General features: G+C 38.6%; 1 protein-coding gene across 7 annotated transcripts in view; it reads left to right on the top strand.

The window, feature by feature from the left end:
* Positions 1-22,798, top strand: part of KHDRBS2 (KH RNA binding domain containing, signal transduction associated 2) — a 336,355-nt gene that overhangs the window by 144,350 nt on the left and 169,207 nt on the right. For all 7 annotated transcript variants that reach the window (XR_010783412.1, XR_010783411.1, XR_010783413.1 and 4 more), the window contains exon 4: positions 15,006-15,152. Coding sequence is in view for 1 of the 7 variants with exons in the window: in XM_066547470.1 (XP_066403567.1) it covers positions 15,006-15,152 (147 nt within the window). In the remaining 6 variants the exon portion in view is untranslated. The remainder of the gene's footprint in view (positions 1-15,005; positions 15,153-22,798) is intronic.

A 22,798-nucleotide genomic window follows, 5' to 3' on the forward strand; every position in this document is an offset into this window, starting at 1 on the left:
CAGAGGCAGGTTACAATGTTTCCTGGGAAAAAGCTTTTAATAGAAAGAAATTTTGTTGTGAACTGATGGTGACATTAGGCAGAATTGACTATTATTGATTAATTTTATCTGCATATTTTTTAATAATCTGAGATATGGCTACCATGTGATGAAAATTTTGCAACACTCAAAGCCTGTGCACAAGGTTATTTCTTCATGCATAAATCTGAGCACATAAAGGGGGTTGGAGGAGTGCTTTAAATTGCCAGGGATGATCTGGATGATAAAACTTAAGTGCAAAATGAATATTAATTTTTAGTGCAGTAAAATTAGCTGACTCTGACGACTGCAGGTACTTAACCTTTTCTGGAGTGCAATTATCTGTTTTAAACTGAATTACAAAATTATTTTACTCTTTCAGTTTTATGTATGTTTGGGGTTTTGGTGATAGTCCATTCTGGTTTGGATGCTGTGCAAGTGCTTGTGGGAGATGGGGAGTTCTGGGTGGAGGATCTGGAGCAGTATGCTTTGAGCTTTTAGAAGGAATGCCCTGGCTGCAGTCACTGACATCTTGACATGGCCAGTTTAGTACCAGTGACATCTCCATCCTGGGGTGAGCTCCTCTGAAGTGAGTGTATACCTGCTGTTTTCTTTGGGGCACTAGTAAAAACAGTGTGAAATTCTGAACACTGGACTTGATGGAAGAAAGCCCTTTCCATCCTTCAGGCTACTTTCTTTGTGATTCTAGGATTTGCATTTACCTTGCAAAGAAGTCAGTCTGCCTTCCACTGAGGATGTGTCTGTTCTGAGGTAAACAATGTATTCTAAAAATTTGCAGTGAGGAAAACCAAAGTTTCCACTGAGTCACAGACTCCCCTGCCAAAAGCTACCATCATCACCCCAGCCAAGTTATCTCAAGATAAACAAACTTGACAGAACTTATTTTGACTTCCTTTACTTTTCCTTTACAAGTAACAGCTTTTTAAAGTACTCTCTCATGATGCAAAGTTCCGGTCAGGCCCAGACTGCACTGCCAAGGAGCTGCTGTGACCTGAATTGTACGTGGTCTGAGTATTCTGCACATTCCATGAAAATGAGTCTTCAGTAAATTTCAATTAGAATAGCTATAATCACTAGTCATTAAAAAATCATGAATTTTACTCGGGTTCATTTATGGCTTATAATGGACTAATATCCTTACAGATTTTTGTTATGAAAAGATTAGAAAATGTGCTCTTCATCTTTGCAGAGCAAAGCCCCATCATATCTGAGATGACCGAGCATCTGTTTGCAAGCTATTTTATCTGCAGTCAGTAAATATGTCAGACATAAAATCATGATAGTTCCCCAGCACAGGACGGACATGGACCTGTTGGATCAAGTCCAGAGGAGGGCCACTGAGTTGCTTGGAGGAATGAAGTATCTCTCCTATGAAGAAGAGCTGAGAGAATAGGGATTGTTCAGCCTGGAAAAGCAGTTTAGGGTTGATGTAATTGTGACCTTCCAGTACCTGAAGGGAGCCTACAAGAAAGATGGAAAGGTTCATGTCACTACATGCTCTCTTTAGAAGAGCATGTAGTGACAGGATAAGGAAGAATGGATTAAAATTGAGAGTAAGTTTAGATTAGATATTGGGGAAAAAATTCTTTACTGCAAGGGTGGTGTGGCAGGAACAGGTTGCCCCAAGAAATTGTGGATGCCCCATCCCTGAAAGTTTTCAAAGTCAGTTTGGATGGAGTTCTGAGCAACCTGGTCTAATGGAAGGTCAGTTTGGATGGAGTTCTGAGCAACCTGGTCTAATGGAAGGTCAGTTTGGATGGAGTTCTGAGCAACCTGGTCTAATGGAAGGTATCCCTACCCATGGCAGGGTGTTTGGAACCAGATAACCTTTAAGATCACTTCCAACCCAAAGCATTCTATGATTCATTCTATGATTTTATGATATATATAATACTGGTTAACATATTCATCTGTCAGCTATTTCTGACATCTTTGTGAGAAATCATCCAAGAACTTGCAATCTCATTAATATTTATTTGTCTAAATGAATGTAGTGTGAATAATTAGGTTTTCTAGATAGTAGAGGAACAAGTAATTTTGCCATTGAAAAGTGTGTTTGGGTTCTTTATCATTATGCAAAACCTAATTCTACAAGAAAAGAAAAAGTAAAACTTTCAAAATCATGTGTGACTGTCACATGAGAGAGGGAGCATTTAATTTGCAAAACATTAAAATTCTACCTCAGAAAAAGGATATGTTTGTGAAGAAGAGAGGCAGACTGGTTGATTTTTCGGTTATTTGATTTAATTTCAAATACTTTTTCAGAAGATAATGTAATTTTAAAATCAGCTCAGGTATCCAAACATTTTCATCTGTGTAAATGCCATTAGAGATACAGTGTTTGCCAATTATTTATGAACTTCTTTTCCCTCTTCCACTCCCCAGAGTTCAGTTTGTCTCTGCCATTATGGCTTCCCTCCACTGATGTGGTTTGCACATCACTGCATGAGAATCAAGGGGATACAAGGAAATAGTGGTCTCTTCTAAATTTGTGGTAGGATACTCAAATCCATTTACTGCTTTTGCTTGCAATGTTGTGGTTAATCAAGGGACAGCCTTAAGGAAATCATTATTGACAATCAGCCAGGAAAATGAACTTTATTATGCAGTTTATCAGACAGGTCTTTAAACTGCTGGAAGCCAAACCTCCCCATTACCCTGCCTGGGCCAATATGGCAATCAGGGAGAAGTCACTTCCTTTACATCCACTGTTTGGGGAAGTACATTTCTTGTATCACAGGTTCCACTTTGTTTCAGGGTACAAAACATTAGCAGGGAATCCTGCACAATTGTGGAGACTTGTTAGAAAAGGCAATGAGGAGTTAAATGGGATCATCAGTTAAATGGGATCATCAGTTTGAGCTTTTACACCTTGTGCTTGTGGGGGCTTCCCAGTTGGATTTGAAAGGGTTCCTCAGTGACACAACAATGTTATCCTTCAGAAAGTCCCTATGCATGGAAGGAGAGGAGGCAGCTGCCACTGCAGGAGGTGAGGAGGTGAAGGCAGCTGGCAATTCTCCACACATCTTGCAGCAGGCATGGTTCCTGAATTTGCAGCTGAAAGTGGCTGTAAATCGCTCTCCCCTGCACTCCTTCAGCTCTGATTATAATGAGCAATCAGAGTGGCTGAAGTGTTGCCTTGCTTTCTAGATGAAGCACCTGTACTACTGTTTTGAGCTCATTTGAATGCTAATTAGTAATAGGATCTTTAACATCAGAAGTGGGTTCCGTATTTGACACATAACCGCCTTAAGCAAACACATCTATGTAATAGGTGATAAAAGATACATCAGCAAGCAATTGCAATAGAACAAAAACATAATACATCTACATGTTGGGGATTTTTCTCTAGTATGCAACACATCATGCCCCATGTTCATGGGTTCACATTTCCAAATAAGACAGAAAAATGTAAGAATGCACTCAGTCTGCAATTCTGAATGTTGCAGATTGAAAAGTTTGGGTAAGAACACAAGAACTAGTGAGAATTTAAAAGGCTTTCCAATAATTAATTGTTTAAGGACATCCTGAACTGCATGAACATCAAGATTGCCAAGACTTTGGTATTTAGTTTCTCATATGAAAATATTTCCATATTCTTAATAATTCTTTTAATCTTGATCTGTTTTGTTTTTAAACTTTATTAAATTGGAGCACCAAAATGGTCTACTAGAGGCTTTGCAGTTTCATTTATCTTCCTTTCTTCAAAATTGCCTAATAGAAAATACTCTAGTAATTGATATTATACACTGAGCAAATTCTTTCTGTAGACCTGAGTGTAATGCCTTCAAGATCTTTCTCCTGAAATAACATTATCTAGAGTCTGTGCACACAGAAAGAGGTGGTCTTTATCACTGGAGAATTTTTATTACTGTTCAACTCATTTTCTGGATCACTTATGAATAGTTTAACAGAACACGTTCCCAAATGGTTCATGTGGGATTCATCTAGCAACTTCTCTAAAATGAACACCTATTTCCTGACTTCCATAATGTGCAACTTGATGAGCTCTCCAACTGCTACCTCATTAAGGAAAAGGGCAGCAGCTCCTCTTTTGTATTCAATAGGAGTGTATTGGGAACACCTGTCTTACTTAGTCCCTTGTTACTTTAGGAATCCCAGAGAAGCTTAAGCCTGAAAGAATTATCAGATCTCCTTCACTCTCATGTGGTGCTGCTGCCCAGACACTTCAGTCTGAGGAATATTACTGTGAGCAATTCTGGCATCTGTGGATTTCAGGGATAAGAAACAACTGAACAGGAAATTAGATGGCCACAAGTTGGTGTTTAGGATCAAAATCATGAATCCTGGGTGTTTGAGTTCTTTTCCAGCTGTAAGCTAAGTGAGTACGTTACACTGATTGGGAAAGGCTTGGGGGGGGGGGGGGGGGGGCTCTTTATGTCCACAGCTGCAATAGCAATTAGGCTTTGAAGTAATACCTACATGCATCAGTGGATCTGTTCTCTAGGCCTCTATTGGGATAGCATCCTTCATCAAGGGAGTGGTTAACCAAGTATTTACTTTTCAAGTGTGGAGCCTTCATCATGAAATTGGGCTTAAATATAAATAAATAAATTGCCAAAGAGAAGCTGCAACTTCTTTACACTCAAAGTTTAGTGTACACATTAGACCTCTTCTGATGGATTGTTTCAAATACGAGTCTTTTGTTCTTCTTATGCGTGAAATGGCTTAGACGTGGATTTTTGCCTCCAGTATTTTCTCCATGGTAGAAATATTTTTTCTACTATTTCCTTCAGGTGACCAAACCCAAAGTTTTAAAGTACTTGACTACAACGGGAATTTACTTTTATTTCAGTTCAGTAGTTTGTAGCAAAATAGTTCATTCAGAGCCTGGAGAACTGAAAAATGTTTCTTTTCATACTAGTCCCTATTCTTAAAAACAGAATATCCCTTGCAAATCTTCTGATACAAGTGATATTTATTCTTTGGAGAAACAAAATTGTTCTTATAGGACTAATACAATCATAATAAAACTTAATGACAGTGAAAGAGCAAAAAGGTGATACAGAAATTTAATTTAAATTTTCCTGTTTGTACATTTTAAATAACCAATACTGGTTTCTATTAAGCACAGTTTTTGCAAACACTATATGCATAACAGATTTAAAGATGAATGTTTCTTGAGTAATAAGAATTTTTGATAAATAAATTATCGTCAGTTTATGGAGTTCTTAGCATAAATACAGTTAACCTTCTTTTCATGATGACTGATAATTTTTCATCAGCTAGTTTATTGAATTACCTAAAACATTAGTAGAGTTTTCTAGTGTCTATAACATTTGTATCACTTTAAGGTGACTCTTCATGCTCTCTCTCTCTCAAAAAAAAAGGATTAAAATTTATAAAACTGTTGGCTCCAAACATAATGAAATACAGCTAGATTGATGTAAGAGAACCAGTAAAATTATTTCTGGAAAGTAAAAATGACACCAGAGGAAAAGAAGGTACATTTTCCTTCAACCACTGTAAATGAAGTTATATCTGCTTTCCTCAAATGATGTTTCCCTTCTGCCAAAGGCTTGATGCTTTATTTTTGACACAGTAAGCTCTTAAAGCTCTTACAATGTCATCAGCCTTTATTATAACTCTCTACTCTTCATTTTTTCAAATCACTAAATAGCTGTATTTATCCTTTTGAATGTGGTTATTTGGCATTGGCTGTCAGCAGCCTGGGTGTAGTTAAGCAAAACCCTAAATCATAGTGAGGAGCCCTTCCTAAAGGGATGGTGAAGTTTGGGAATACAGTCAGTGCTCATTAGTTTTGATCCTTCTGTGCAGAGACTCATCCTCAGCAGTAGCTGTAGCCATCACAGTTTACACCATGGCAGGGCCCAGGCAATTCTTTGTACCCTGAGATGGGCATGTGTATAATCTAGCATTGCTGGTACTGAGAAGTGTATTGAAAGGAGAAGGCCTCATCCAGCTATATATTTATGTTTAAAATTACACATGTAGCTGAAAAAAAAAATCTCTGTATCCCAAGAGTGCTTTTAGAACTGGTTATCAGAGGCAATTAGTTCCTTATGTTGTCTTTCCAGTAACACTGGAATCCCTGTGTCCCAGTAAATGTGGTGCTGCCATCACCTGTTACAGGCTTTGTGCTAAAACCACAGCACAGGGCTGGGACCTGCCAGCCTGGACTGCTCATGGCCTGTCCCCAGCTCCCTTTGAGCTTGCTGACTTCTAGCAGCCTTTGTCTAATGGCTGAGTGATTTTGACCTTCACTGCTTTACTTTTTGCCTAGGTCTGTACTGTATCTGTAATTAATGGTAGCAATAAGAAATCATTATTCTGTGTGGAGGGTGCTGCTATGGCCCTAGAATAAAAGTGCTGGACAGGGGAGTACAGGGTTGGGATGGAAGTGGAGGCATAGAAAGCAAAGGCAGGGGATGATAAGGAAGGCTCCAGGACTGTAAGCAGGGACTAGCCATCAAGGTCAGCTGCAGGTCATTAAAGGGACACAACATTGGGATCTGGGTAAAATCACAACACAAGTAACAAAGAGAGCAAAAAAAAAAACCATACACAGCAGGTATAAAACTTACCATATCTAATGAAGTTGGATGGGAAATAGAGTTGCTAAACAATGGAGAAAGAACAATGTATATAGCATGTTTGCCATCCTAAAAATAACCCCCTGTGCTTCCTGGAGAGAGGAGGAAGAAATTACTGCTGTCAGTTTTATGTGTCTGTAGTGGATTGTCTTTGTGTGGATGCCAGACACCTACCAAAGCCTTTCTATTGCTCCCCTCCACAACTGCAGAGGGAAGGGAGAATATAACAAAGGATTCATAGGTTGAGGTAAACACAGAGAGAGATCTGAATAAATACTGTGAAGGGCAAAACAGGCTAGAATTAGAGATATTAAATGTTACTAAAAAAATCAGAGCAGGATAATGAGAAGCAAATAAGACCTTAAAACTACCTTTCTCCCCACTTCTCCCTCCTTCCCAGCTCTACCTCCTCTCCCCCAGTGGTGTGGGGAGACAGGGAATGGGCATTACAGTCTGCTCAGTTCACCATGGGTTATTTCAGCCACTGGGCAGGAAGAGTCCTTCCTCTTATCCAGTGTGGGGTCCCTCCCACAGGAGACAGTCCTCCATGAGTTTTTCCAACATCAGTCAATCCTACAGTTCTCTGCATGATGCTGCAATGTGGGTCACTGTTCCATGGGATGCTGTCCTTCAAGGACAGGCTGCTCCACCATGGGTACCCCACAGAGAAACAAGTCCTGCAAGGAAACCTGTTCCAGCATGGGCTCCTCTCTCCACAGGTCCCTGCCAGGAGCCTGCTCCAGCACAGGCCTCCCATGGGGCCACAGCCTCATCTCAAACATGCACCTGCTCTGGTGTGGATCTCCTCCAAGGGCTGCAGGTGAATCCCTGCATCCCCATGTCCTCCATGGGCTGCAGGGGAATCTCAGCTCTGGCACCTGGAGCATCTCCTGCCCCTCCTTCTGCACTCACCTTGGTGTCTGCAGAGCTGTTCCTTTCACATATTCTCACTCCACTCTTCTCTGACCAAAATTACATCTGAGACATAACTTTTTCTCTCTTCTCCTTAAATATGTTACTGCAGGGATGTTAGCACCATTTCTGATTGGCCCAACCTTGGCCAGCAGCACATCCATCTTGGAGCCATCTAGCATTGGCTCTGCCAGACACTGAGGAAGCTTCTGGCAGCTTCTTACAGAAGCCAGCCCTGTACCCCCCACTGCTCCCAAAACTTGGCCATGCAAACCCAATGCAGTATCTTGCATCAAAGAACTCAGGATACTGCAACTCACATCAGTGTTGTCCTCTCCACGCTGAAGCCATCAACCTTGGGATCCCCAGGACAGTGGAAGGGTGAGCGTAAAACGAGGGAAAGAGTCCGACACTAAAAAGTTAGCTTATGTGTCATTTTTGCCTGCATGGAATTTGAGCTGCAATCATTAGTATGAAACTAAACTTGTAATAAATCTTGGATTAAAGGAGAAAAAAAAAAAGAAAATTCTTCTTTTAAGATATGTTTTTGCCCATAGTAAAAGTGTAACATCTTGTTTGGAGTTCAAGCAAACTACATTGTAACTTGGTTGCAACAAACTGCTAATTAGCCTTTCATAAATAAAAGCATGACATTTTCTACTCTCATTAATTAAGGCACAGTCTTTCTGAATCTGAAGGTATCTGGATTGCAGTGATCTCTAGTTGTGATCATAAGTTTTATGATGAACAAAATCCTCTGAAGCATGTTTAGGTATGGTAATTGTGCATTTCTTGAGGATCTTTGATTTCCCACATAACCTTTGCAATCTTGCAATTCATTGATTGTATTCAATAAACATATTTGGCTTGGTTAATTCAAGGAGTATAGAATATTAATCCCGAGGTTTCCGGGAGTGTCCTGCCTGGCTTTGTCCAGCCCTCGCTGCTGGACCAAAGGCGGCAGCTGTGGCGTTTTCACCACAGAGATACCTTTGGCCGGCTGGACACTCAGAACAAATCCAGGCAAAGTAGGAACTCAGTTTACCTCTGGTGGAAAAGGTTCAGGCGACAGTGAAGAGAAAAGAAGCAGGTTCTGTCATAGAGTCTTAATCCAGAGTTTTATTTCAGCACGGTAGACCTCTGAACATGGTAACAGCTCCCAATAGAACCGGCCGCATGGTCTCATGTCCTTTTAAACCCCAGGGACAGGGGGCGGGGAAGGGACAGGTGAGGGCCAACCAGGTGTGAGGAGGGGAAGGGTCAAGGGAGATAGACGCTAGGACAGGCCAATGAGCCCGGACCAGAGGAGCTTCTGCCAAACACACGATGCCCTTGCTGGAATGTTAAGATTGATGGACAGCTCTTAGGCAGGAGGGCAAAAGGGGGAGGGGGAAAGGTTGGCACACCTGAGGGGGTTGGGATAGGTGAAACAGGAAATCACACTGCAACAAAGGAGCAATTTTCTCGTGCTCAGGTGGTTCTTATCTATGGTGTTTTAGCTTCTGCTTAGATTTGTACAACTGTAGCAACATTTACAGGTCTGTGAACTCTTAGTTTTCTGGCAGGGAATTTAAGCATAGATCACTAATTGTTGGTCACAGTGGTCACTGTCTGATGCCTCAGTTTTGGCAACTACCACTTCAGTGTGTTAATCTTTTTCCTACATTTTTTTTTTCTCCAAATAATTTCTATTTTTTCTTCATTTAACCTTCATGTCAGTGTTAGGGTTCTTTCAATAGTGGTTGTGTTATCATCACATTCTTCTGCTGATTAGTCTTTTTTTTTCCTTTTCGCCTCTCTAAACAAAAAGATGATCTAGGTATGGTTTAGTGTCTCCTAGCCACTGAGATTTTGTTGCATTTCATTTTGAAAAGCATCAGGAAATAAAGCACTGAAGGACCTGTTTGCCAAGACACTACTTTATGTACACAATTCTCTGCTCCAATTCACCAAAGTAACAAGGAAAATTTTAATGATGAATCAAGTATAGAAAAATAATTGTTGTCAACTGTATCTCCAGTTATTTCCTCTTGTAGGTGATGTTCTTTCTAGTGCTTGCATTTCTTGAGAGGGTCTCTGGGGCTGACTGCAGGTGTTGTACACCCACTGTCTTTGCACTGCTATGTGAGCTCTCTCCATGTACTCACCACTTCCATCTTCTTTATTCTTCTTCCTGGAAGTGAGAATAACTGGTTTAAAAATAAGAGTCAAGGAATAGCTTAGGTCTTTTAGCTTCATTCTGTACTCTACTGGATCTTCCAATGTCTCCTCCATTATCAAATTGTTTCTCTTTTCTTTTTTTTTCTTTCTTTGTTTCTCTACTGATGGGACCTTGGACTTGAAGGTTTTTTTAACTCCAAACCCAGTACCCCAAATAAATGAGCTCACTGTTACTTATAATACAGTCAGTGTGGTAGACAACATTTTGATTTTTTTCATTTATGTTCAGATTAAAAATTAATAGGTTTGCATTTGTCAAACTGCATGCCCATTAATTTTATTCTGTAGCATTGCCCACTGATCTTATGAATAATGCCTGTGTAGCAGCAGCCCTGTGATTATCATCTTTGTCTCTGCACTATGCTTTTCTTTGTAAATTCTTGCAAGATATGAAATCCATTGCAATTCTCAGATTGTTCCTCAAGCACCCATTGTTTCTTTTTGTAGCTATATTTGTTTCATTATAGGAAGTTCCTTGTATTCTATTGATTAAATTTATCTCTGAGAGCTACAGAGTTCCTACTTCAAGTTTCTTTTCTATTATTCTTTTATATCCTTTATTTCAGTGTTATGAGGACATTTTTGATTCACCAATCTGGACTGTGTAATTGTTTTCTGTGCAAACTCCATTTCTTTCAACTTTTTTCTAGTCTTTTTATTCAAGCATTTTGGCCATACTTCCAGACAGAAAGCAGTTGTCTGTCAACACACATCCTTTTAAAACGTTAAGATTCCTCTCACATCCAGAGATAATTCATCATTTTTCCTGGCCTTTATGTTCCTATCACTCACATACTTCACTTTTGCAGAGGTTGGTACTCCTAATATTTCTGCTATAGAGTTTTATAACTCATTTTCCCTGCTTTAGTCAACTGGAAATTATAAAACACAGTAGGTGTTTCAAAACACCTGTTATCTTTAGGAGGGAGTGGGTTATAGAGCCATGCATCATGTTGAGGGTGGATGGACTTCAGCACTGTGTGACAGACACTCTGAGAGTGAGAGGAAGAAGGGAGAATGAAGGGAATGAAGGAAGCTGGATGTATTGTGTGAGGGGAGGTGGGTTCTGTCACTTGTGAGAAATGAAGGGAATTGACATGCAGAATGGAGTGGAAGAGGATCAGGATGAGGGGCAGTTGTTTCTGGAGGGTGATACATGTTTTCTCTGCTGTGCTCAACCCACACTGAAGTAAATCATTGTCACTGTGAACTAAGAACCATACTATGAACCTGAGAGTCAGTACTAAGAGTGATTGCCATCACTAACCCAGAAACCAAGGAATCTATTATTTTCCTTTTATAAAGCAGAACTGATCAAGTCCCAGGTTTGTTGTTTTTCTGCCCTAAGATCCAGTGCCTGAGATTTAACTGCATTTTGATTCAGTGAATCCATCAGGCTTTCGATGCTCATCACCTTCCACTGTGATTCATTTCATGTCTACAAGAGTAAGCTTAAGCAGTTATCATTTCTGTGCTTGGGCTGTGGGGGAACAACTCAGCTGCTGGGTGGACACTGGCAAAGGCTGTGCCAAGCTGAACAGGGTCTAGAAAACTGCTGGACATGATGCAGGGAATTGTAGAACATAAAAAGCTGTGAGAGTCTGCCAAAAGTTACAGACAGCACCATGGGGAATACCTGAACCTCAGAGGTGATTAAGGCAGAGTTGTATGAGAAACAGCCAAAGTCCACAAGGAATTGCACTGGTGCATTAGGGGCCACTAGGGCCTTGGAAGGCCATTAGCACCCAGATAGCCTTGTTAAGAACACCATGAAAAATAGATTTATGATGATATCACTTATTCTGCCTCCATGTGTCTGGTGCTGGAAAGTCTCATAATCCATTTCAGTCTTTACCAGCCCTACATGGGGTGTTATTCATTAGTGTTTTCGTTTGACTCAGAAGCATAGTTTAGAGGAGAGCCTCTTGATCATTCCCAATTCCCATTATTTAAAGTGAGCAGAGCTTATAGGGTTTTAACTGGATTCCTCTCCTATGAAACTAAATCAAGGCTGGGCTCCAGAAAGGCTCTCTGACTTCTAATGGGAACTCAGTTATTGCAACCAGAGTACAACTGGCAGGAGGAAAAACCCACTGCTGTGCTACAAGGGGCAGTGCCGCCATCCTAAACAGAAGCAGTGTGGATACTGGGTCCATGGTACTGATCATTTTGCTGTGCAGTTGGGATGTGCTGCTTGCTAATGAAGATCTACAAGTGTTGTCTCATCTCCCTGTGCTCCTGGGAGGGCCTGTTCATCTGTAGTGCCCTTGGAAAGCTGTTTTAGCTGCCAGTAGGTATCACCTGCCATACCAGCGAGTGTCTCCCCAGCAGTGGGAGCCATGTCTGTTGTTGCTTGTTAGATGCCTGGTACCCCACATAGGGTTAAATGTAAGGCTACATTCAGTCCCCAAATACTCAGCCATATTCACTGGCTTTGGGAAGGAGAGCTTGGTGCAATGCTCATATGGTCTGTGAGTTCCCACTCATCCATAGTCTTCCTTAATCAAGTTTCTTTGTCTCTCTACATACACTTGCAATAAAAGGAGCATTATTGTGACATTTTACCCTATGATGGGAAGAGATACTGTGTGAAAATTCAGTCTTTAACCCCATGTGTTCCACAAGAAGAAGCCTCATTAAGTTTCCACACAAAGAAATATGTAATATCTCAGAACCTCAGCCTGTGGTTTCCAACAGCTTTAGAAATAAGCTCCAAGTAGTGACAGAAAGCATGTGCTGAACTGAAGAGGCAGGTTATAAAATGATGTGTTGTAAGAAAACCTGAGTTTGTTCAGGAACTGAAAGAGAAGCATAATTACCATTGTTACCACTGAAGAGGCATATTCCAGGTATGCATTATAAAATCATCTTGCTGATGTCTTAGCTGTACAGAATCCTCATCAAAACAATGAGCCAAATATTATTATTTTACTTTTTCTACATCTGAAAAAAAGGGTCCAATTTCTAAATTCTAAGTTTTTTGGTAGTCTTTTCCTGAAAGATAACTTTTGGGGCTTTCTGGAATTTGTTGGTTTTGTGTTGGTTTTTTGTTGTTTTTTCTTTTTTTTTCCCCCCTCAGAATCTTAAAAAAGCAATAGGGAAGAAACTTCCAGCAATCACTAGGGTGCACCTTTATAACTATTAAAACTTAATTCTACTGAAGACTCCATACCAGATTTTTCTAGACATAATCAAATGTGTGATTTTTTTTTCCAGAAAACTGGAAGCATCTCATGATAGATTTTTATATTATGCTATGGTTCTTATGGAAATTTCAATGACATTTCAGTGATAAACTAAAATGCCAAAGATAATTTAACTGTAAAAATAAAATTACTGAGACAATTATAGCTTATCATAATTTTTCTAGTTTCAGTTGCCAACAAATATGTCAATTTTAAGACTTAAAAATAAAATAATAGTTCACATTTATTGAGCTATGATTTTATCATAATCTCCAAATGTTGACTTAGCATGGAGCCAGATTTAGGGCTCTGGAGCTGCAGGATGTAGCCTTTGTGTATTCTCTGGAAAATCAAAAAGTCCTTGAGGCTGGATCTTCTAACATAGACAAAAAGACCTGAATACTTATTGTTAGGAACATAGCATTTTGCAAATGGTTTTGGTAGCAAGCAGTGGTGTAAATTAGTCAATGCTAAAATAAGTGAAGTTAATGCAGAATTAAATAAGCTTAATCAATAATAATTGTAATCTGTTGTTACAGTTTTTATATCTTAACTACATGTTCATACTACTATTATTTATATCTTAACTACATATTCATACTATTATTTTAGTATATACTAAAAAGCTGTAACCTCTTCACCATTTTAAAGCAAATTAGTTTACTTCTTTTTCTGTGATAATGTTTTTTGTATATAAATATTTTCTTCTAAATTACATTTCTCAAAATATTTTTGAAGACTGAGAGTTCAGCTCATCATTTCTTTAGCATTACTTATGTCTGTCTTGTGTAGTAATGGATTGGATTTTTCATTATGTTGTCATAGCCAGTGCCATTAACATGATCCCTATTCTATGTCTTTGATTTTTATGGAGCAGTAGCTACTACGAATCTATTTTGCAATTTACATTTGCTATCTCAAAACATTGTGTAAGAAAGTGGATTGACATTTCAGAACATTACTCTAACATGAAGTAGGATTATTAGGCTTATTTTATAGCTAGAAAATTGGGACCCAGAGATGGTTGAGCTATATCTAGGTGTGGTGATTCACCAGCTGAGCTGCTCACCACATTGCATAGGTCCCCTGAACTGAGACTGGGGCTGAAACTCATTCATCACTGAGTACTGAGAGCAGCTCAGGGGCTCTCGGCATTAAAAGCACGTGGATCTCTCAGAGCAGCTCCAGAGGAGGGCCATGAGGATGACCAGTGCTGGAGCCCTTCTGCTATGAAGAGAATTTGGGTTATTCAGCCTGGAGAAGAGAAGGCTCGGGTAAATTTATGGCACCTTACAAGTACAGAAAGAGGGCAAGAAAGCCGGAGGGGGACTTTGTGAAAAGGTACATAGTGAGGGGACAAGGGGTAGTGGCTTTAAACTGAGAGTAGGTTTTAAGTTAAACATTAGGAGAAGGTTCTTCACTGTGAGTATGGTGAGACACTGGAGCAGTTTGACCAAAGAAGTTGTGGATGCCCCATTCCTGGGAGTGTTTAAGGTCCTAAGCAACCTGATTTAGTGGAAGGTGTCTGTTCCTGGCAGGGCCACTGGAACTACATAGTCTTTAGTAATTCACACCCTTCACATCCAAACTATCCTGTGATTCTGTGTCTCAAATAAAAGTCCTAGGGCATATTTTTCTCTGGTTATACTGAAATGTACAGGCTGCAGACATTTGTAGAAGAACCTAAAGAGTTTACTAAACAACAGTGTTCCAAAGTGGTTAAATGCATCTTTATTTTATGGGTTTTTTTGTTGTTAAGAGCTAAGATTCAGACAGATGAATGCAGCTTTTCCATTATGGATTTAATATGTCACTTCTTCCTTCTGGTGTATTTAGCATTTTTTTCACTGTGCTGATTAAAATCTGATTTAGATGATAATTATGCTGGTTTTATCATTCAAATGCTCAAAATTGATTTTTAAATCTTTAAGTGGCTTGAACTAGACTTTTATTTCTTAACGGATTTAAAAGTCTGCTTACGGTATGTCCTTCTGTCATGTTGTCTGTGAATGCTAAATCACTCCAAAATTTGTAGATTTCCAGTTTTAAAACCAAATCCACCCTTTCTTCATAGGAGGAAGAACTAAGGAAAAGTGGAGAAGCCAAATATGCACACTTGAGTGATGAACTCCACGTATTAATTGAAGTGTTTGCTCCACCTGGGGAGGCGTATTCTCGTATGAGTCATGCCTTGGAAGAAATAAAAAAATTCCTGGTTCCTGTAAGTCACTTATAACATTCTTCTTGACAGGTTATGGTTTTGTTGCATTGAGTTTGTTCCTTTTTTTAGACTAAGGAAAAAAAGCCTTCACTGCATTCTGTTTAACTTTTGTCTTTCATCCTTTTGTCCCAGGGAGATGCCAAACAGGCCATTAAGTGTCACAGTTGATGCCCTGATATTTTTTCTAGCTGTTTTATTATTTCCATTTATCAATGTTTTTTGCTTTCCTTTCTTCTTTTCTGGAGGAACTGGTAGATTACTTTTGTTTTCTGATTGCAGACATTTGTCATTTGTATGAGAGTGCACTTTCAGGATTTTTGAATATTTAAGTCTGTAAAAACATTTTGCTACGTGTAACAATTTACCTAAATATCTTGCTAATGAAGTTAATGAATTTCTTGTGCAGCAAACAGCATGAGCAAAACATTCCTAAGACATTTCTGTTCACCCTATGACTCAAACCACAGTTTGGCAATCTTCCATCAGCTAGGAGAGTGCAGAAATGTACTCTAAAGCTGTGAACTTTTTCAATTTGATTTATACTAAATATATCACTTTCTGAAATATTTAACTTCATGTCTATTGATTTTCCTCAGATTCTCTGAAAATTATTTTTTCCACATTTATTAGTGCAGTCCATGCTATTTTCATACTTAAATTTGTCTTAGCATTGAAGCGTAAGCATACAAATTATTAAGTGAAGTAGTACTAGAATTACATGAGTTGTTTTCTGAGATCTGTCCTGAGAGTTCTTAGTGCTCTAAAAATGTTCAGAACTTACATCCCTTAAAAAGAATATGATGAAACCTTGTTTCTATGTTTGATTGAAAAAATGATGTGTATGTTCAGGTCTCTTGATCATAATGGAGGGATTCAAAGAGTGCCTTTTTTAATGAGTAATAGGAAGCCAAGATAAGAGATGTTCAGGTGAGGCATATGAATACTTGCATGGCAGAATTTCAATGCCTTTTTTGCTGTAGGCTTCTTGATGCAGGAAAAGGGGAATATCTTACAAGTAAAATATTGAAGTAGACTATTTAAATGCTAAATTTTTAAGAGCAAATACACATTTTTTCAAGAACACTGAGTAGCTTAAGATTGTTAAAATAAATATCTGGGTATATCTTTTAAATAAAAACATTTGTTGGCATCAAGTGCCCGGAAATGAGCTACATTTTAAACAAGTTAAATCTGTCTTTCTGATTTTTCCTTCTGATTTCCTTATGCTTCCAGTTTGGGAACACTGGTAATAAAATACCATTTAGAATTCTTTGAAATAACTGTAAGGCAAGAAAACATTTTCTTTTTCATGATTTCTGAGTTTATGTTGAACATAAAACACAAGGGACAAATTAGGTCAATATTGTAATGCTGGCAGCATGTCGTGGAATGACATCTTGGCTTCAAGCTAATGGTGAAGATCTGCCAAGCCATTACACTGGAAGAAAATTTATCATTAAGTAACATGTTCCTGAAAAGTTTGGCATGTTATAGCTTAAAATGATAACAGCGCCAATTACAAAATTTACCCGTCTTTGTCATTTGGATAATGCTATTTCCAGTTGTTCATGACTTTCCAAAACTTCAGATTGTTTCTGTAAAAGGTTTCTGTTTAAAGTTACCTTCTTATGTCCCTTTCATTCTGGAAAAGAGATCCTGCATTCTAGCATGGTGCAATGAAAATGGCATCTGGATGGATTTTTAACATACATCATGTGTTCTGTTCAGCCTGGGTGAATAAGGGAGACAGAACTGTGTGTTTTCATAGTATTAAAATCTGTTGTAATATTCAGCATCTGTACAAGCATATATTTTGGATGGCACTTTATTTATTTGGAAGGATTATATTTGTTTTCCAGCACAAGTGTAATAGCTGCACTGGAGGAAATAGAAAACCAGGTTCTTTATTATGAAATTTTGAACATGGTTGACAGTGGCAGGAATAGACCCTGTCATAGAAGGCCACCAGATTTGTCAGGCATGATTTGCCCTGAGTGAAGCTGAGTTACCTGTCACCATTCACCTCCTCATTTCACATGTGTCTTTGCAAAACCTCCAGGAGGATTTGTTTCCATGATCTTTCTGACCTGAGGTGAGGCTGAAAGAGCTGTAGTTTCCTGCGTCTTCCTTATTTCTCTTTTTTAAGTGGGGGTTCCTTTTCCCCTTTTCCAGTCAGTGGGAGCTTCAATGGACTGACATGACTTCTCACATATGATGGGCAATGGCTTAGCCACTTCCTCAGCCCATTCCCTCAGCATGAGCAGATGCATCTCACCGGGTCCCATGGACTTGTGCACCTTCGTGTCCCTTAGATATTCTCCAGCCTGATCCTCTCCTATAGTGGGCAATTCTTCATTCCCCCAGTCCCCACATTTGCCTTCTGTGACCTTGGCAGTGTGGCTGGAGCACTTGTCTGTGAAGGCCAAGGCAAAGAAGCCATTGATGACCTCAGCCTTCTCCCTGTCCTGGGTAGCCAGGTCTCCAGTTTGCTCCAGAGAGGGCCCGCATTTTCCCTGGTCTTTCCTTTATCACTGACGTACTTTTCCTGTTGCCCTGGCCAATTTTAATTCTGTCAGGGCTTCTGTCAGCTTTCCTAACAAGATTCCTAGCTGCTTGGGCAATTTCTGTATTCCTTCCAGGCTACCTGTTCCTGCATCCACCCTCTGTTGGCTTCCTTTTTGAGTTTATCCAGGAGCTCCCTGTTCATCCATATAAGCCTCCTGTCATTTTTGCCTGACTTCCTCTTCATTGAGATGCTCATTCCTGAGCTTGGCAGAGGTGATCCTTGAACATTAACCAGCGTTTTTGTGCTCCTCTTCCCTCCAGTGAATCATAATCACTCCAAACAAGTAAAAATTGTACTTTATGACTTGTTTATTAGTTTTATCCCCTCTGCTTTGTTTCAGATTTACAAAGCAATTATTAACTGACTGGCTGCAACATGTTTCAAGGGTTTTTCACTCAGAAAGATTGCACTAGATAGTTTCCTTTTTGTTCCCTATTTGCAGCATCTCTTGAGTTTGTTTTATGATGTTTTGTTGTTTATAAGACTTAATTTATTGCAGCAATGAATATTGGGATTGCATGACAAGGATAAAACAATAGAATAGAACAGTTTTATTTATACCAAATCAAGGATGCAATAAAGTATTCAAATGAGTTTTCATATTGCTTATGAATTTTCTGAAGATTACATGAAATATTGCCCTCAGAAATTACACTGATCGTGTCAGTGAAATGGAATAATGTTTTTATACCTTCTTCAGAAGTTTTAATGAGACTGAATTTTAAGATAAATGCCCAGAAAACATAATAAGAGAAAAGTAGATAAATGTAGAGCAGTACTGAGAAAAAAAATTGAACATTTATTAACTGAAGCAAAGTTTTCATGAACAACTACTTTTGATTTAAATGTGATTACTTCTTTTTTACCTTCAACCTCAATAACAGGTAGCCATATTTTTAGTAAGGAAGACTTTGCCTCCAAGCCAGAGTTAGAAGCAACAGTCTGTCCCACAAGTTAACACATTCCATAGCTGCAGCTCGATCTCAGTTGGTGCTTTGGGCTCCTTCCAGCAGGTGTTTCAGTGCATGACTGAATCCCAGTGTCTGCAGCTCTTGGCAGCTGCCACGTTTCCAAAGCCAAGCTGCTTCCTTTGCTGTCTGCAGCTTCCATTTTGCAAATGAGTTGAGGTCTGTGTGGATGCTGCCAAGGACATTGCTAACTGGTTGATAAGATTTATTCTGTAAGTGACTGCTAGTTCTTTGGTAGGTTTTATGCAAAATTAAGTCTTTGTGGGGTGTCATATCCAATTACTAGCTAGATACTGTGCTCCATTTTGGGTTGATGTTTACTTAGTATGAAAATTTGCATATAAATGAAATATGATAAATCAAAATAGCCATGATTAAGTAGGTAGGATTAATCTCAGAGCCTTGAAAAACTGTCTGCTCCATTATTTTTCTGTCAACCTAGTAAAAATGAAATCCAGAATGTGTTTCCCAAGTCAAGGTTTTACATTAACAATCACATTTGGAACTGATGCTAACATATTGGAAATTATCCAGTATTAGCTATGTGGAAAATACAAACAGTAGGGATACCTGGGAGGAGGACATGTTTTTCAGATTCACCTTTGTGGCCAACAGATTTGATAAAATCCACTGACAGCAAAGTACTTCTGATCCTAAACTGCCAGGGACCTGGGTCTGTGTGAGGAACCTAAGGCTGATGTAAGATCTCAGTGCCTCAGAATGGGATGCAGGGTCAACAAACAAGAAGGGGAGACTGAGGAGCAGAGGGAGGGGAGGAGAGCCTAGAAGCTTTTCAAGCTTTAAAATCTGCTGATTTTTGAAGGTTCATGGCTGTTAAATTCAGTCAAGTTTTTTTGCTATTACTGACCAATGAAATTCTACATCACTCCTGTTATATAGAATTGTATAATTTTGATTTAAATCCAAACATACAAATATATTTTCTGAATAAGCTTTTAATTCCCATGTCGTAAGGACATACTGTTCCTTAGAAGTTCTGTGCTTTCTAACACAGGCAAAATCTTTTTTCTGATTCACTCTTTTATCCCTTTAAGCAAAGCATTTTTATTTGACATGGTTAGCATCCCTTGGGAGAATGAGAGAAGCAGATACTGATCATTCATTTTACGTGTGAGTGCTCCGTAATAGGGAGCTATTATGTAGAGGGCAGATTGCAGCTGCGGTGACATGACCACTCTAAAAAGATTGTTTACAACTGTGTGGTCAGATGATCAGAAATTGAACCAATTACCACTTTACAAACTGCTGTCCAATATATTTGCATACATTATCCTAGCCACTTGTATCTGCTTTAAATTGAGGCTTATTGGCACCACTCAAGGGCTGGGAATAAACACATGGCCATGTAATGCAGTCCAGTTGATGGGCAATGTCTGGTGATCATCTGCCTGTACAGTATTCTCTGGGTATTTATCAGATCAGATCAGATTCTGTTATTAGAATTCACTGTGGTGAGGCAACCGGTGAATGCAGAGTTTTATGTTGTTTTTATTTTAATTCGGGCTACAATGTCTTCCAGACTTGCTTGTAAGTGCCTAAATATCTTACTGGCTGTTTATCTTCCATCCTTTTATCTCACCTTGCTCTATACCACTGATTAAAAGAATTTTCTTACCAATCATTTAAGAATATTATCTGTTCTCATTGATCCAGCTAATTAAAGTGAAAAATCACTAAGGAAGAAGAGCCTTTCAGTGAAATCAAAGTTTACTAATTTCACACTGGAAGTTATTTATGCCAGAGCTATTTATGAAAAAAAATGAGATCTATGGGAAATTGAAAACAAACTTTGAAGCCAGTTTGTTTCAGTGGGAGCAATTGAAACATCTTAAAGTAGGGTTTAGTTCCTTGAAGGTCTTTCTCTGTCTAATATTGTAAAAAGAAATTATTTTACCTCAAACATACATTTACTGTACATGTAGGAACTCCTATCTAGTACAGACCAAAGTTACAAATGATCTGTGGACATACAGCACATATAACAATTCTGTCAGTTTTAGGTATATGACATTTATTTTGCATATTTTTTATTAGCCATCTGAATTACTTCTGTGCTACAGTATAATGTGATATCTCTATTTGCATACCATTTCATACTCAATGGTTTTGCAATCTTATGTTTGTTTCTAAATAAGCTATAGTGTGGGTGGGGGGATACCAGTCTTTTTTTTCCTCTTTCAAAGAACCTCAAAAGGCAAAATATTTCCATAAATATGATGCTGAGCAGCAGCAGAGCTGCATCTTTAAAATTCATCTTTTATGCCTGTCAAAGTAAATAATTTACAGTTGCACATTCATCAAAAATCCTTGCCATAATAAATAATTGGTACTGTAATTATTTTAAAACTGTACTAAGGAAAAATTTTAGCAGCTGTTTTAGCTGTGCTGGGTTCTGTTTTTCCCAGTGTGCAACATCTCTGGCAATTTCACACACAAGTTTTGATAATCAAGGAAATAAAATTCAGAGATTCTGTCAAGGCCTAAAATGTCATAGCACTTTAGCTCTTCACAGCCTTTTTCCCTAAACTTTGCTTAACAAATCAAATTATTATCAATACATTCAAACATCAGTGTACTCAAGGGAGTCATCATAACTTGTGGACTATGGTTCTTGACTTTTCACAGATGCTGAAGTTTTTTCTAATAATGAATACTGGCTGATTGAGCAGCACTTGTGTTGTTTAAAACACTTTTTTTAAGCTTCATGAAAATAATCCTAAATCTTCCCCTCAAAGTGAATGTTTAGGGGTGGAGATGTACATCAAAAATGTTTCAATTTTTCAGTTGAAAATTAAACTCCATTATTTTTCAATGGACTGATTTTTTTAATATAGTTATAGATATACAGTATAGACTACTGGTTCTTTCCGCTGTAAAGCTATAAAATGGATAGCAATACAAAGAGGACATAATAAATTAAATGTCTTCATATTTGTGTCATGAGGAGTGGGTCATGTGTTGACATGCCAGACTAACAGTATCTTTTTCCTAGGTTTAGCTCCCAGCTGTTTCAAAGCAATTTAGATACTTTGCCACATCTTGTGTGGTTTAAGGGTTGATACTCCCACTATGAGTGGATGAAGACCTATTCAGATATTCCAAGGTTTCTTCAGTCTGCGAAAGCAATTCCTTGGTGATCTCTTTCTGACACACGAAGGAATCAGTATAAGAGTGTCAGAGCTGTCAGATGAACCAGAGACATGAGCCTGAGCAGGGACTTCACACTGGCCACTAAACTGAGCATGCTCTTGAGGTGTGGCTGTAGTTTAAAGAGATGCCTACAACTTGCTTGGTGAGTCTATATTCATCAACAATGTTAGGCTTGTCTTGCTCCTGCCTTTTCTTAGGGCAGGTTTTTCAGCAGAGGCAGATCAGAAGAAATTATTTCGGTGCAGGTGATAAAATTCATGCAGAAAAATTTGAATCCCACAGTATTGCTTCTGGTTTCTTAATTGCTGGTCTGTAATATGTAGCAAGAAATTTTCTGTGGTATTGCACATTAGACTGTTCACCTTAGCAAGACTACCAGACCCTCATGCACGTGGCATTTCACTTAAAGCTCTGTATGTGGGTACAAATTTGGTCAATCAACTCAACAATAAAGGTTGTTTGTTTGACCCAGTGAAGAGTCTGCAGCTTTATGATTTGAAAATAAAATTCCATGTAGTTCTGTATAAAAGTAGGCATGGAAAGTGTATTTAAAATAATTGATTTGCATGCAAGGAATTACTTTGTAATCATGATGAAAAAAAAATGTGCAAGATGTTATTAAGTGTTCCCATCACATATATTACTACCTTTTTCCCCCCCCAGACATCAATAGGAGGAAAGAAAAGGATGATATCTGGTAAAAAAATAAGACTGAAAGCAAGGAGATAAGAGTTACTTATTTTGGCTCTTTCAAGGAATTGGTTATTGGTTTAACCAGGTTACTTTAACTTGCAGGTTACTTATCTCTATGTTTCACATATATTAGCAAAGTGACAATCAGATTTTTAAGGTATAATTCATTTATGAAAGTACACTTACATAAGTAAAAAGTTTGTGCTATCATTCACATTGAAAACCATACTGCAGATCCTACAGTGTGT

Source organism: Molothrus aeneus, chromosome 3, assembly GCF_037042795.1.
Source record: "Molothrus aeneus isolate 106 chromosome 3, BPBGC_Maene_1.0, whole genome shotgun sequence".
NCBI classification, from domain to species: Eukaryota; Metazoa; Chordata; class Aves; order Passeriformes; family Icteridae; genus Molothrus; species Molothrus aeneus.